We start from the raw sequence: 14,568 nt of genomic DNA on the forward strand, positions 1-14,568 counted from the left end.
GCCTTGGGGGTCCAGGAGGGTCAGGGCCGTAGGACAAGAGGAGCTAGATGCCCAGGCAAGGGGCTTCCCCGGGGCCCCCCAGGCGGGGCCCCTCATCAAAGCCCCTAGAGGTTCAGTGGCAGAAGGAGACGAACAGGAGAGGGGCCGGGAGGGTTAGGGTTTGGTTTCATCCCAGTGACAGTGGTGGAAAGGGATCAGGACAGGCCCCGCCCTGCTCCTGTTTGCCAGCTTTCCCAAACGCATCCTCAAAATGACACCAAAGCTCCTTCACCGTTCCAGCCTGCTCTAGCCGGCACGTCTGGCCATCATTCTTCCCGTCCCCGCAGCCAACCTACAATTGTTTCTTGATTCTTTTCTTTCCCCAGCTCGCTCTTCTGACCAATCCAGCCATCTGGCCCTCCGCCAAGCCATTCATCCATCCATCCATCACCTCGCCCTCTGCCCACCCACCCACCCATCTACCTGCCCATACACCTATCAAGCCATCCATCCACCCGTCCATCTCCCAACCCACGCGTCCACCCACCTACTCACCCGTTCAGCCAAATACCCGCCCATCCACGTGTCCATCCATTGCTGTGTCCCAGCTGTCACCCGATTCCACCCTCCCCCATTCATACTTCCACCCGATCACCACCTGCCTCTCCACCAGGCCCCCCTATACACACCACACACGTCATCTGTCCGTTCTCCGATCTAACCCACACAGCCGTGCCTCAGTCCATCCGCCCTGTTCACCTCTCCATCCACCGCACCCAGAGTAGCATCACCAAGTCCCTCGGGGTTCCAAAGCTACGAGGGCACTTTGGATTTCCCGTGACCTTAACTGCCCTAAAGGAATCTGCCCGTGGGCACGGCCGGCCTCCCCCAGCACCTCAACCATTGGTCCCGGCCTGCTGCAGCGACAGATAAGGCAGTACTGCGAGCGTTGTGAGGAGATCGGACCAATGTCCCAGCGGTAGCTTTGGCCGGTCTGGGCCCGCCTGGCAAGTGTGGTGGCCGTGGGCCAGGAGTGCTCATTGGGAGGTGGCCCACACACCTGCTCAGGGGCCCTGTGACCAGGGCCACCGGTCAGGGTGAGCACATTCCCTGGCAGGACCCCAACATTGTGGGGCAGGCCGCCCTCTCCTGTCCTTGTCTCCGGGGGTCACTGCCTAGAGGAGGTGGCCTCAGGAAAGGAGAGGGTGGGGGAAGAGAGCGCCCAGCATTCCTGCAGCTCTTCCCCTCCCCAGGTGCTCGAGGCTGGCTCTGCCCACGTCCCACTCCCGCCTCCCATCCCGGGGTGGCAGACTCTGCAGATTGGCCATTTAGGGCTCCGGAGAGATGGAGGAACAGACCCTGCCCAAGCTGAACTTGGCCGATGGCGGGGGGGGGTATTCTCCCGGACACTAGAGGCCCCCGTGCCACAAGGGGCGTTTTCCCAAACGGGGCTGGGACCGCAGGTGGTCCTGCTAGCAAATCTGCAGGAGAGGGAGCCAGGCCGGGGCACATCTACTCCTCCGCCCGTCCGGAGGAGGCCCGGGGAGGCCCGGCGTCTGCAACGGCACCTGTCCGCTCCCACAGTTCTGGAAGACTCCATCTTGCATGCTTTCTATTCCTTCTTCCGCTCAGCCGGCCCCTGGAGTACCACCCCAAGGACCCCCTTGTGGCAGCAACGCAACATCTGGACTCAAAGTGGAGCCTGTTGTTTGCACGTTGCAACGGAGGCGGGGGCGCCTGTCCACCTGGACAGAGGAGCCTAGCCGGGCTGGTCTTCACGGGCCAGGGCAGGCCACCCACAGCCTCAGGGGGACTGGATGGATTTTCCTCTTCTTTTTCCAACTCCCCAAAAGGAGTTGGACCGAGCGTCGGTTCGTTTCCCTGTAGCGGGTTTTCCCCAGCACCGCGGGACCCGTGGCATGCCGTCCCCGTCGCGTGTCCCCTGACGTGCTTTGTCTGACCTGGGTGCTGTAAGACGTCACGATTCAGGTCACGTCCGTTATCCGTGTCTGTAATAAAGCCAACGTTTGCCATCACGGGCTGTGCCTCTCCTCGGTTCCAGGTGTTTATTCACCGGAGACGTCCCGGGGGCTCCCTGGGAGCCGTGTGCGAGCGGCAAGGCCCTGCCCTCTGGGGGTGGGCAAATGGGTGACCTGAGTTGGGGCTGAATGGGAATGGGCTTCCTGGCTGGGTTCACCCACAGCCTCCCATGTGTTTGCACGTGGGGTGAACTTTCAAAGGCTGTGTCCGCTAGGTGATCTGGATGACCTTGGGCCCCCCCCCCCCCGCCACAAGACCCTCAGGGTGGACACCGAGGAGAGGGACACCTTGACCCCAAGGAGCCAGGGTGTCACAGCCATGGTGTCCTGGCTCCCAGGTCAGGTCCTCACCAGAGTCGGATGCCCAGGACTCGGCACTCCCGGTTTGCTGGCAGCTTCTGGAAGGAAGGGGTGTTATTAATACTTGGGCCCAGGCTTGGAACATGATGTATTCTGAAAGGCGTCATTGGAAAGGCCAGCCTGGGGGCAAGCCTGTCTCCACGCCAGGCGGCTGGCGGGAACCCCAGCTGGGCCTGGTGTGTCAGCAACTTCAGCCGAGAGCAGGGTGACAGCGTTTTTCCATTGCAGAGACCTGAGCTCAGAGGGAGGCTGGCCGGGGGCCCGGCCTGAGCCCAGCCGGCTCTTGGCTTGCACACGGCCACTGTGGTGTTCTGCCTCCCACGTGGAGGTAGAGGGACGGGCCCAGGCCAGAGGCCCTCCCCGGGGCCCCGGACCTGCAAGGAGGGAGAGGACCCGACTGCCTCGAGTTACGGGAGAGAGGCGGGCAGTGCCCACCCTTCCGTCCTCACCCAGCCAGCTTTGGGCGGAGGTCCCGTCCTCAGCACAGACGTGGATACTGCCCGTCAGGCGCTGTGGCCTGCCGGGGGAGACCCGGGGGTGTGTGACGTACAGACCGAGGGGGAGGCCTAGTGCCATGGCCAAGAGAGAAAGGAGGAGGAATCAGGAAGGCTTCCTGGAAACAGCCGCGCAGTAGCGATGGGGCCCCCTGGAGTCTCGCCCCTGTAAGTGCGTGTGGCTGTGTGCAGCCGGGAACAGAGGGGGTGTGGCGGGCAAGGTGCCCCCGTGCATGCAGGACCACAGCGGGTCTCACGTGCCCCGGGCCTACAGACCCTGCCCCGGAAGGGAGAGAGCAGAGCCAGGCGAGCGAGGGAAGGGGGCTCGGGCCCGGAAGGCGGGGGCCTGCTCCTTCCGAGGGCTACAGCCGCAGCCGCCAGTGCTCCCACACCCCCGCCCGGCTGGGCAGAGAGGCTGTCCCGGCTCCGGGGCCGCACAGACCCGCTCCGTGTAAGCTGCGCCTGTCCCCCAGTTCCCAGCTCCCCGGGAAGAGACCCCAGTTTGCCCCGCGTGGACCTCCCAGCTAAGGCCTGGAGAGGGGCTCTGGGCGGGGCAAACGTGGCCAGAGGAGGCCCCCACAAACACGACACGAAGCTGGAAAACACGAACCAGGAGCACCACACGGCTGAGCCAGGCTGAGGCCAGAGGGGCCGCTCAGCGAGGACAGATGGAGAGCGGGGCACTTGGGGACAAAGGCCCACGGCTGCCCTCCAGGGGCGAGAACTGAGAAGCAGAAGCCTCACAGAAGGAAGACAAGCAGCCTTCGGGCCTCCAGTGTCCACCCCAGATCTGCCCAGGGTTCAGCCCTTAGGCCCTGTGGCCAGGACGGGACTCTGGCCTCCTGTGAGCGGCTCCCACCCACAAGCTGGCCCAGAGAGGGGTGCGAGAGGGGAGCGTCTACGGGGAATCGATGGAGGGTCAAGAGGAGGGGCCGGGCCCTGCCCTGTGGCACACACCCTGCCCTCCCTGCTCCAGGTCTTTGCTCACGCCGGGCCCCATGCCCATGCAATCCTCTGCCCGAGCTCTGCCCCCAGTCCCTCTAGGCTGGCCCAAACACCGTCTCCTCCAGGAAGCACCCCCTTCTCCTACGTGCCATCCTTCCTGCGGGCTGCTAGCCTGAGCAGGTGCAGTGAGCGTGGCAAGCCCTTGCAGGCGGAGCCCTCTTCTCTCCCCAACAGGGGGCATCGGCCCGGGTGAGGGAGAAGGGGCTGGCCCAGAAGCGGGGGCTGGAAGTTCAGCCCTGCGGGAAGCCTTTTAAGCACTCTAGTGGAAGCAGCTGGCCTGGTGAGGGGCTTAAAACCCTGGGCGGGTGAGGGCAGGTGCTAGCGTGGAGGTGAGCGGCCAGGGAGGCCTCGTCCGCCTGCCCCTCGACCCGCCCATGTGGCCCTTCCTCAGCCACGCTCTCTTCCCACCCCCGACCCAGGCCTGGCTGCAAAGGGCTTCCTCGGACCCTGAGGCCCAGGGCTGGGGGGCCTGGGGCAGGGCCGAGAAGCCCCCTCTGGAGCCAGGGAGTGGGGACAGGAAGGAGGGGGAGCCAGGGGAAGCAGAGAATGACCCCGAAGATGCAGGCTTCCCCCTGTCTCTCTTGGAGGGGGAGGAGCTGGCCGAGTACCCGGAACCTGACCAGGTAACACCCACGTGGAGCCAAGTGGAGGCTGGCCAGGACCTGGATTCAAGGGGACCCACGGCTGCAGCTCAGACCTTTCCCGGGCCACTGTCCCCCTGCCTAGAAGAGGGTAGGGGGGCTGCCCACCCCTGCAAGCCTGGGTAGGATGGCAGGGCCCGAGTCCACATGGCCTTGCCAGTCCCGTTCCAGGACCCCTCCCCCCCAGCCTGTCCCTGAGTAGCCAGGGACCCTGAGGACGGGCACAGTCAGGCCTGCTCCCTCCTCCCCCCAAGAGGAGCCCAGGGGCCACCCTGCCTCTGGGCTCAGTGTGGGGTCCTGCTGGCAGGAGCTGGAGACCATCAAAGTGAAGCTGTGGGCCATGGAACAGGCCCAAGGACCGGAGCCGCCTGGGGCGCAGGGCCAGGCGGGACGGGAGGAGGGTGCCGGGGCCACACCGGCCAGGCAGCTGCTGAGCCCCGAGGCAGGTAGGAGCCAGGGGGCCGGGCCAGCCCCTCCCCTGGCGGTGGGCCACCAGTCGTCGGGCACACGGCTCTGAGCCCCTAGTGCCAGCTCACGGCGAGGGTCTGAGGGTCTCTACGTCGGGCCGGGCAGCGGCCCTGCCGGAACAGTCCCAAGGGGTGACCCTCTTCCCACAAGCAGTGAGGAATGAGCCACAAATGTGAGGCGCCTGCCGGGAGCGCCCCCCTCTTGCCGGCAGGGAGACCCGCTGTCCTGAGGCCCCCCTCTCTGTAGGTTGCACCTGCCCTGGGCCCCCCATGGAGCAGCTGGAGTCCGACCACAGATCCGTCTATGTGGGGAATGTGAGTCAGGGAGGGGGCAAGATGGGGCCTCTTGGGGTTTGCCACCTCCTCCTGGCCGTGGGGTTAAAGGAAGGGACACAGGTCCAGGAGGAGAGAGGCCAGAGGGCTGCCCCCAAGAGGGAACCTGGGCCCCGTGTCCTCACATCCTGCTTTCCCAGCATGACCTGGGAGTCAGGGTTTCCACCTGAAATCTCCACTCAGCCAATCATTGGCAACAGATTCCACTTTTAAAAGCCACGTGCTCTCTGGACAGGCCAAATAAACCTGGGGGTTCGCCCAACACACGGGGGGCGTACGTCTTTGTCTCCGGTCCATCCCCAACAGGGGTGGGGGACAGAGACCTCTGCTACCAAGAAAACCTGCTGTGGGAGACCCCAGGAGGGTGAGGCCTCCCCACACCAGAGGCCCGTACCTGTGGCAGGTGGACTATGGGGGCACAGCTGAGGAGCTAGAAGCCTACTTCAACTCCTGCGGGGAGGTTCACCGGGTCACCATCCTATGCGACAAGTTCTCTGGACACCCCAAGGGGTCAGTGCCAGGCAGGCCATGGGGGTGGGGGAGGGGGCTCAGGGAGGAGGCCCCCGGAGGGGCCGGGCGCCCTGGGGTCCTGGGGAGCCTGGGTACCTCGGGGTGGCCCTCACCCGCCATGCCCACCCACCCCAGCTACGCCTACATAGAGTTTGCTGCCGAGAGCTCAGCCCAGGCCGCGGTGGCGTTGGACAAGAGCATCTTCCGAGGCCGAGTCATCAAGGTGCGTCCCCTAAAACTCTGCTGTGAGCTTCTTCACTTTAACCCGTTAATCCCCGAGGAACCAGGAAAACGCAAGCACAGGGAAGCCAAGACGACCCTTCTCCAACCCCCAAGTGTCTCTGGGCACATCGGCCGGCCGGGCCGCAGGGGCGGCGGTTGCCTCCGGACTGGATGTGGCATGGGGAGGCCCCCTTCCCCAGCTGGACCTTTGCGAGATGCCGGGCTGACAGGGGCACGTCACCTGACCACGTCTGTGGCTGGACAGTTCAGGCCTAAGTGGTGATTTTGGGAAGGTTGGCAGGGAACAGGTTAGCTGTGGGTTTGTAATTACCGCCGCAAGGGCTGGCGGGCGCTGGGGCCTGTGCACACCTGCCTGTGAGCCTCCAGCAGAGAAATCCGGGGTTTCCTGGAGGCAGCATCAGCCCCGGGCTCTGGCCTGGGCTGGATTCAGGCCGCGCGGCGGAGAAGGGTCCAAGGACAGGGGTCTCAGAAGGACTCAGACTTTGGTTTCAGGTGCTGCCCAAAAGGACCAACTTGCCGGGGATCAGCTCTACCGACCGCGGGGGCTTCCGAGGACAGCCAGGCGCCAGAGGAGGACCGTTCCCCCGCAGCAGCCTCCAGGGCGGGGCCCGCTTCAGACCTCGGGGGCGGAACCGGTGGGCGGGGGCCGCGGGCGGGGGGCGGGGCCCGGGAGGGGCCCGTGGGCGAGGCGTGGCCGGTGGGCGGGGCCCGGGGAAGGGGACCTGTGGGCCGGACCGGGACGCGGTCAGTGGGCGGGGCCGAGAGGAGCCGGCGGGCGGGGCCTGGGAGGAGAAGCCGTGGCGGGGGGCCGAGCTCACCTCCGCTTCTCTCTATGCAGGGGCCGTGGACGGTTTTCACCTTGGTATTCACCGTATTGAAGGGAGGATCCGATTTTGAGAGTGGGGCTGGGGTGGGTCGAGAGTAAAGGGCCGTGCTCTGGGCGGGGCCGTTTATTCAGCGCAGTAACTGCTCTGTCCCCTTCACGGTCCAGGGCCTCCCACCGCGGCCCAGACCCCGCAGCCGGAGCCAAAAACGTCTCTCGCATGAAGCAGGGCACGGGGGTGGGGGCTGCGGCTGGCGCGGAGGGCTACTCGGGGCTTTGGAAGGCGCTGGGCAAAGCCTCCGGCAGGCGGCGCTGAGTCAGCTCGGGGCTAAGTCGTTTTAAAGAAAAGTAGAAACGTGTCTTAACGGCAAAGAGTAAATTAAATTTGAATAATTTTTAAAAGCACACGACAGGCCTTGCCTTTATTCGCCTCCTCGGCCGCAGGTGCAGGTCTGACCGCCAAAGGCGGGGGATGGGTCCGAGGCGCGGAGGGCGGGCGCGCACGTTGGCTGCCGGGCACAGGCCCGGCCCTGGTCAGAGGCCGGGGAAGCGGAAGGGGTTTCCCACGCGGGGCGCTCCGACTGTGGCCCCTCTGTGCAGACACACCCCGCCTGCTCGGGAGGGCGCCGCAGGTTCTCTACCCTTTGCGGGGCTGGGAGAGCAAACACACTTGGTTCTGCCGCTGCCAAAGAACCCCTCCCTGGGCTTTTCTAAAGGGACTGGGCCCCTTGCCGTGCCTGACCTATCAATCCCTTAAGCCAGGAACAGAGCTGCTCGGTGCTCGGCCCACAGTTGGGGGCGGAGCAGGCCCTCTCTTGGCTCTCCACCCACATTTGTCTCTGGCTGCCTTAGGCCAGGTTCGCACTACCCCTGTGATCTGGGGTCAAATCTGACCCTTGAGTGGGGTGAATAACGTGCCCCTAAAAAAACGTGTCCACATCCTAATTTCCAGAACCTATGAACGTGACCTCATTTGGAAAAAGGGTCATTGCAGGTGTGATTAAGTGAAAGCTGCCCACGTCATTCTAGATCACCTGGGTGGGCCCTCGGTCCAAGGAGCCACACACAGACCCGGTGTGGAGACAGCCGCAGAGGTTGGAGTGTGGTGCTGTACAAGCTGAGGACCCCCAGGAATCGCTGGTGGCCATCAGAAGCTGGAGGCATGGGCCAGACCATCCCTCAGAACCTCTGGGAGGAATCGGCCCTGATGACACCAGAGCCGACTCTGGCCTCTGGAACTGGGAGGGGGTACATTTCTCTGTTCTCTACCCCACCCCCACCCCCACCCCGCCCTGCCGCTCCCCCATGATAAGGTAGGTAGGAGGAGCTGAATGTCAGGCCAGGGCCACAAGGCCCTGGAGTCTGTGCAGCCTGGGCCACTTGCAGTCAGGAGGCATGCCCTCCCCCCCCCCCCCCCCCCGGTGCCCTGGGCAGAGAAGTTTACGTAGCAAGGGCAGATGACACCAGCCCCCACCTGCTGGGCACCCAGGGGCCGCCCCTCTCCTCGGCCAGGGGCATCTGCCGCCGTCCTGACGCGCTCCATCATGCACGTGGCGGTCTTCTAGCCACAGCTGATCCCTTCTGTGTGGCCACTCTGAGGAGAGAGCGGGCCTCGGAGCCCCTCGTTTCCCATGGGTTTTAGGCCCAAGCAGACCATGGTGGAAGGAGGGCGGAGAGCACTCCTGTCGTGGCGACATAGGCAGCGAGGGCTCCAAGCAGCACTGAGCAGACTTGTGTGGCTGTGCCCAGAGGACGCGGAGAGGCACAGGCTCCCTCTGCCCCCGTCTGGTCTGGGGCAGAAGGAAGGACAGAGACAAATCACCTGAACGGTGGCTAAGGGCTGACTGGGAGCTGCACCTGATGGGGTCCAGCTCTAGGGCAGCGGGACAGGCAGGCAGGTGGCCCACAAGGAGGCTAGCCTCAAGGTACAGAGATGCAGAAAGACGGTATGAAACCACCCGAGGACCGTTCTATTGGCAACACAAGGGCTAACACGTTACTTCTGACCCTTGCTTTTCTCAGACTTCAAGTGGGGATGCTGCCTAACAATGTGCACAAAAACTCCTGAATGTAAAGTGGGTACAGAGGTTGGTCTGGCTGCACCTACCAAAAAACTCAAATAGCAGTAGCTTCAACAAGATCGTTTATTTTCCTCTACGAAATGCTGACTATAAGTAATCCAGGGCCATGTCAATAAAGACCATGTTCCTTCTAGCTTTCTGCTCTCCATCTTTAGGAAATGCATCTTTTCTTCATGCTCTCAAGATGGCTGCCTTAGCTCCAGCCATCACGTCCGAGTTCCAGGCAGGAAGAAGGGAAAGGATGAAGGAAGGGTACTCCATCTGCTAGCTGAATCCCCCTTCAAAGTATCCTTCCTGCAAGTCCCTCCCAACACCACCCACTCACATTCCACAACTACCCGTCCTGCAGTGCTACAGACAGTAGGAAATCTCTTCTGTCCAGTCAACTGTACCCAATAACACTGGGGCTTGGTTAGTAAGGAGGCAAGCCAGCTACCTGCAGGCTCTACCACAGCCGCTGCGCAGGCAGGAGCAATTACCTCCAAAAGCTCAGCCAGCGGCTGCTTGTGGCTGCTTCTCCGGCCTCCTCCCCATCCCCTGGTTCCACCTGCAGCGGAAGGTGCTGGGCTGGCACTTGTGTTTTTAATACATACTCGTTGACTTTTTTCCCTCTACTTCTGTAATTTGAAAAACGAGTCCCGCGTTCCTTAGAAGGGAAGGCTCACCTCTGGGTCCCATCCCGGTGCTAACGGCCTCCGCCATTCCCCAGGGGGTCCGGGTGGCCCTGCTCCTCGTCAGACCCCTTCTCCGGAGCGACTGAGGAGGGAGGGAGGGATCACGGCTGGCCCGGGGCACCCGGCTCGAAGCCAGGGCACTGACGACAGCACAGAGCAGACCGTGCGGTGGGGCTCAGACCCCGCGGGTCCTTGTTGCCAGATGACGAAGGGTGCCAGGGCCGGGGCCGCCTGATCCCGGATGGCAATGTCCCCTCAGTCACAGTCAACCAGTTAGGACTGCCATCTGGACTTGACAGAGCAGGCTTCTGGGGGAGCACGTGGCAGAAACCCGATCACATCGGTTGCTCCTCAAGCATACCCCCTCCCCCCGGCTTGCTCAGGGGCCTGCGGAGGCAGCAGGTGACCAGGGGCTCCGCCAACCGTTAGGGACCGCCACACGCTCCCCCAGGGGGAGGCTCACGGACTCGCTCACTCGGTGCTCAGAAAGCAGGCGGCAGTTGACGAGCTGAGAGCAGCTCCCTCCTGAGGCCAGGCACGAGTCCAGAAAGATGAAGGCAGGGGAGGGTGTGTGGGCTCTCCGGGAGCCCCTCTAGAGCTGGCCCTGGGCACAGGAGGCCTGCCCCCACAGACCACCCCACCCGGTCAGCCAGCGGAGGCCGGCCACAAGTCGCTCCCGTCTCTGCTGCCCCACAGCTGCAGCCCCCGCAGGGCCCCAAGGTCCATGGGCTCCCTCACCCGCTCTCCCCGCCCCTTGTCCCGGCTCTGGTCCCTGCCCTCTGCGCCAGCCTCAAAAGTGCCGTGCGACACGCTCTTCCGTCGGAGCCTCTGCTGACACAAGGAAAACACCAAACGTGATCTCAGAAGACCTTTAGTCTCCACGCACCGTGCCCGAGGCCTTGCCCCCAGCAGCAGGGACGCTCAGGAACAGGCACGGGATGATAAACATCCATCTGGACGATGGCTTATATACACAGTGCTTGTCTTCAAGCAACGGCCGCTGAGTTCCGGCTCAACACACTTGTATCATCATAGACGTCACCATGCTGTCAAAGGCCCTGCGAAGAAACACAGACCGATTCGGAGAAGCGGACCGGGCTCTGCACCCCCGGACCGGAGGAGTCCTCCAAAGTCCAGTGAACGCGGCCTCGAGGCCAGGCGATGAGAACCGAAGTCTCCCACCTCCTCCTGCCTCACGGCCCTGCCCTGGCTGGGGCTCCAGGAAGGGGTGCGGGGCTGCGGCGTGGGTTCACAGGGCCACGGTACAGCAAGGACGGCTAACGGAGGTCCCTGTCCCGCACAGCCCGGGAGACACAGTGTCGGGGCTGAGGGGAGGCACCACGGGAAGGGCCCAGCTTGGGTCTCTGCAAGGTCCTCTTGCCTGACAGCTACGAGGAGCCCCCCAGGAACCGTGTCTAGGAACGCAGGGAATTCCCAGGGGCGGATCTGGAACGTGTGATTGTGAATGCTTCTTTATAAAGCATCTTTGTGACGTGCTAATGTCCCATCTGCATCGACTTGAGACCTGTGTGGATCATACCTGCGACCCCATCTCCTAACCGTCCCAGTTTAACATCGAAGACCAAGTCTTTGTGTGTGGGTTCCGCGGAGGTGCCCCAGGACTTACTGGGCATACGCGGGAAACCAAGAGGGCAGGGTCCGTGCCCTGGCCTGCTCCCCCATCCTCTTCTCACATGTCGGAATCCACGTGGTGATTACTGGAAAACCAGGTTCTGCTGCGTCAGAACCACTCCTCGGAGGAACAAGGCCCGTGGCTGAAATCGACCTTCCCTCCCTCACGTTCAGAATCGCAGCTTTTCGTACAAGGCAGCGTCCACACGGCAGTCAGCTCACCTGGACTGAATGCGGTCCCCAGGGTTGTAGAAAGGGTTGCACATCACATCTGTATAGGAATTGTGCAGCTTCCGGAACATCTGAGAAGGAATCGATGGTGTTAATTCACGTGCACACGCCGCGGCTGCCGAATTCTGGCTTCTCGGCATTTGGAAACAAAGCGAAAGAGAGAAAACGCACGAGCCCAGGAACATCCTGAGACGCCGCGCACTTACACTGCGGATCTCGTTGTCTCGAAGCGCCGTGTTGGAGGAGTCCACCACCATGACGAACTTCACCTTGGAGTTGGTCACGTAGCCGTATCTGCACGGCGGGTTAGGGAACACTCTTTCAATAGAGACTCTGTGACGGCACGAAAAACGGCACCACCGTGGACGGCGTGTGAGCAGAGGGCCAACTGTGCGCGTCCCTCGGCTCCGAAGCCACTTTGGCAAAATATCACCACCTTGCATCAAGAAGGACCCCGGACCGGACCAGACCTGCCCCACAACAGCGGGAAAGGACCACACGGACCATGCCAGGGGGGACTGCACACTTCCCTGGGGCAGCTTCTGGTGTTTACAGGAGAAGGACGGGCAGCTAAGTCTTCTCCCGATCGGAGCTCTGGGGGGGCCCACACCCTGGGGTACCTCAACTTCGTTCTCCATCACTTCCTGGCCCAGCAGTGCTAACTGCCAGTGCAGAAGCCCAAGAACCAGGCAGACCCTGCCTAAGGCACCCTCACCGCAACGGGCCACTTCCCCTGGTGGGACGGTGGCTCCCGGGCAGATGTCATCGAGGGCAAGCTACAGCACTGCTCGTGGAACGACCTCTGAACTCCACGGATGTCATGCCGTTTGTCCCCAGGGACTGGTCAAAACTTATGGTGACTTGTGGGGCTGGGCCTGGTGACAAATCTAGAATTGCTGTCCTTGCTCAGGAGCACTGGCCCCACTGAGACGGCACGGGAGGCAGTCCTCACAGGCGCTAAGTAAGAGGGCTCCTGCTGCTTCTGCAAACCGGACAAAGGGCAGGTGCAGACTGCCACACAGTTCCAGGGAATCCATGCCCAGGTCTTCCCACGTGACCCTCCTAACTACGTAAAAAAGGGTGTGAAGTCCCAATTAGCCTCAAGCTGCCCTAATTCTCTGCTGGTTGAGAGCTCTCGCTTTCTTTCCGAGTGATATTCCAAGATGTCTTTCGAGATCACCTGATCCCACAGTTACACCTGGAAGCCGGAGGCGGGATCTCTGGATGCAAAGCCCACGTAGGGAGACCGCCCACGGGACCAGCCCCCGCCAGGTGTGAAGGATACACCTTGTAGTCCTCTGTGGGGTACAGCAGGCCCAGGTAGAGCTCCCTCTGGTCCACCAAGGCCTTCCCCATCGCGGAGATCTTCTCATCCACCACGTCCAGGGACGTGTGCACCATGTAGTGGAACTTCAGCTCATTCTCTGTGGGGGCGCTGCGGATGTAAAGAGGGTAATTCTGCAAGAAAGGATGTCGGCAACTGAGGTGACGAGGGTCCGCCCCGTGTGCACAGGCTACGAGGACACGGCCACGGAGCACACGGACGACAAGAACCAATGAGTCACAGGAACATACTCTCATTCTCTAAAACCCATCGCGCAACCCTCCAAGCTGCTGTGGGCACTGCCTTCAGGGAACCCAGGCTAATCTGAGGTTTCCCTGTTGCCTGCATGGGGCATCATCAGCGGGGGGCAGGGGCAGAAGAACTGGGTTTGAGCACAGCCCGACTACAAGCCCTGGCACCTGGAGAAGTCGCTGACCTTTTGTGTGGGGCCCCGTCCTGGAGTGTGCTGTCCTCCCAGCCCACAATACTAGCTGTTTCCCGATTCGTCCTCACTGCTACCTGTCCACCTGGCAGAGGCACTCAGACGCCCTCTCGCTAAACGCTGTCGAGGCTCAGCTCAAACCTTCCTTCATCTCTGCACGGCCAATTCTTACCATTCCAACCCCAGGGGTTAATCGGGCCTTCCACGGGCTCCCACATGCCACAATTCACAGATTCTGTCCTGCTCTTGGTGCCGCACAGATATAATAAACACGATGCTCTCTCTACCCTAACGGAACTAACATCTAGCGAGAAACAGTCAACAAACCCACCCACCAGCAAATAACACGCTATGTGCTAAGACAAGGCTGCCCTTGAAAAGCTTCCCTAAGGATCACCTCCTAAGCCTGGTCTTCTGGAAACACAGAATACAATATAAAACCACGTGGACGGCCGTTCAGCCGTCTGAGGATTCAGAAACAGCCTTCTGGAGGAAAGGAAATCTAAGGTGACCAATGTACGAAGATGGCAGTGGGACAGAGGGAGGAGCGTTCCAAGTGCAAAGGCCCAGAGGTGAGAAAGCTGCAGGTAATTCCGTTGGGTCGGAGTGGTTCGGGGAGAGGGACATGAGACGACTAGAGTATTCTGACGTTCTCGCAAGGCAACAAGCCGCCACTGGCGAGATTTCCGGCAGGGGCGTGACACGGTCCGGTTAGCTTTAAAACTGCACCGTGGCTGCAGTGTGGAGAGAAGGCTGCTGGCGGTCGGGCGGGCGAAGAGGCGGCCGAGCGCGAGCGCCCCGCGCAGCAGGATGTGCAAGATGGGCAGCTAGGCTCGGGAGCGAGAGTCAACGGGGCCCGCGGACTGACGGGCGGACGGAAGCGGGGGTCCGGGGCCGTGCCCGCCCCGGGGCTGACACTCCAGCCGCCGCGGACGCGGGTCTGGGCGTCGCCTGTCCCCGCACCGCCCCCACCACACCGGGGCGCGGCGAGGCCCCCAGGCCCGTGCTCGCGGAGCCCTCTGGGCAGGGAGGGGGCGAGGGCGGGGGCCCGGGCAGGGGTCCCGCAGCCGCGTTCCCGCAGGCAGCCTCTCGGCGGGCGCCCGCCCGGGGCAGGAGCGGGACAGGCCCGCCAGCATACGCACCTCCTTGGCGATCACCGCCACGCACACCGCCATCTTGGAGGCCCGGTCGGGCGTGTCACGTGACCCGGCCGCCAGTCACGCGCTCTCCCTGGCCCCGCCCCGCCGCCCGGCCGGAAAAGCTGCCCGCGCCGGTCGGTTCCTGCCGCTG

The 14,568-nt window shown here is 62.8% G+C and overlaps 3 protein-coding genes across 5 annotated transcripts in view; 2 read left to right on the forward strand and 1 right to left on the reverse strand.

Annotated features, from left to right (window-relative positions):
* APRT (adenine phosphoribosyltransferase) overlaps positions 1-14,568 on the forward strand; it is a 50,626-nt gene that overhangs the window by 8,119 nt on the left and 27,939 nt on the right. The window lies entirely within an intron of this gene.
* PABPN1L (PABPN1 like, cytoplasmic) lies at positions 3,477-8,141 on the forward strand. Its single transcript, XM_053210877.1, is given in 8 exon segments — positions 3,477-4,500; positions 4,826-4,964; positions 5,233-5,300; positions 5,722-5,828; positions 5,964-6,051; positions 6,564-6,706; positions 7,924-7,981; positions 7,983-8,141. Coding segments are annotated over 8 exon segments (885 nt in total). The 5' UTR covers positions 3,477-4,251; the 3' UTR covers positions 8,016-8,141.
* Positions 10,505-14,563, reverse strand: TRAPPC2L (trafficking protein particle complex subunit 2L). 3 transcript variants are annotated; one of them, XR_008293741.1, is made up of 6 exons: positions 14,421-14,563; positions 12,798-12,970; positions 11,719-11,806; positions 11,504-11,583; positions 11,277-11,367; positions 10,505-10,707 (listed from the first exon to the last, which is right to left on the reverse strand). XR_008293741.1 is itself a non-coding variant. In XM_027076418.2 (5 exons), exons 1-5 carry the CDS (start codon positions 14,451-14,453, stop codon positions 10,662-10,664), a joined length of 420 nt encoding a protein of 139 aa, XP_026932219.1. In that variant the 5' UTR covers positions 14,454-14,563; the 3' UTR covers positions 10,505-10,661. The 3 variants fall into 3 exon arrangements, 2 of the variants coding, with proteins under 2 accessions (XP_026932219.1, XP_053066851.1); XM_027076418.2 differs by lacking the exon at positions 11,277-11,367; XM_053210876.1 differs by lacking the exon at positions 11,277-11,367 and having other exon boundaries at positions 12,798-12,947; positions 14,421-14,543.

This window comes from Acinonyx jubatus, chromosome E2 (assembly GCF_027475565.1).
Source record: "Acinonyx jubatus isolate Ajub_Pintada_27869175 chromosome E2, VMU_Ajub_asm_v1.0, whole genome shotgun sequence".
In the NCBI taxonomy this organism is placed as follows: Eukaryota; Metazoa; Chordata; class Mammalia; order Carnivora; family Felidae; genus Acinonyx; species Acinonyx jubatus.

Bases quoted from the DNA above. Each gene is read 5' to 3' on its own strand.
- TRAPPC2L (XM_027076418.2), bottom strand. From the start codon at position 14,453: ATGGCGGTGTGCGTGGCGGTGATCGCCAAGGAG. The intron at 12,971-14,420 runs GTGCGTATGCTG...CCTTTCTTGCAG, and splicing joins TGGCGGTGATCGCCAAGGAG to AATTACCCTCTTTACATCCG. The intron at 11,807-12,797 runs GTATCCTTCACA...CCCGCCGTGCAG, and splicing joins CCCACAGAGGACTACAAGGT to ATACGGCTACGTGACCAACT.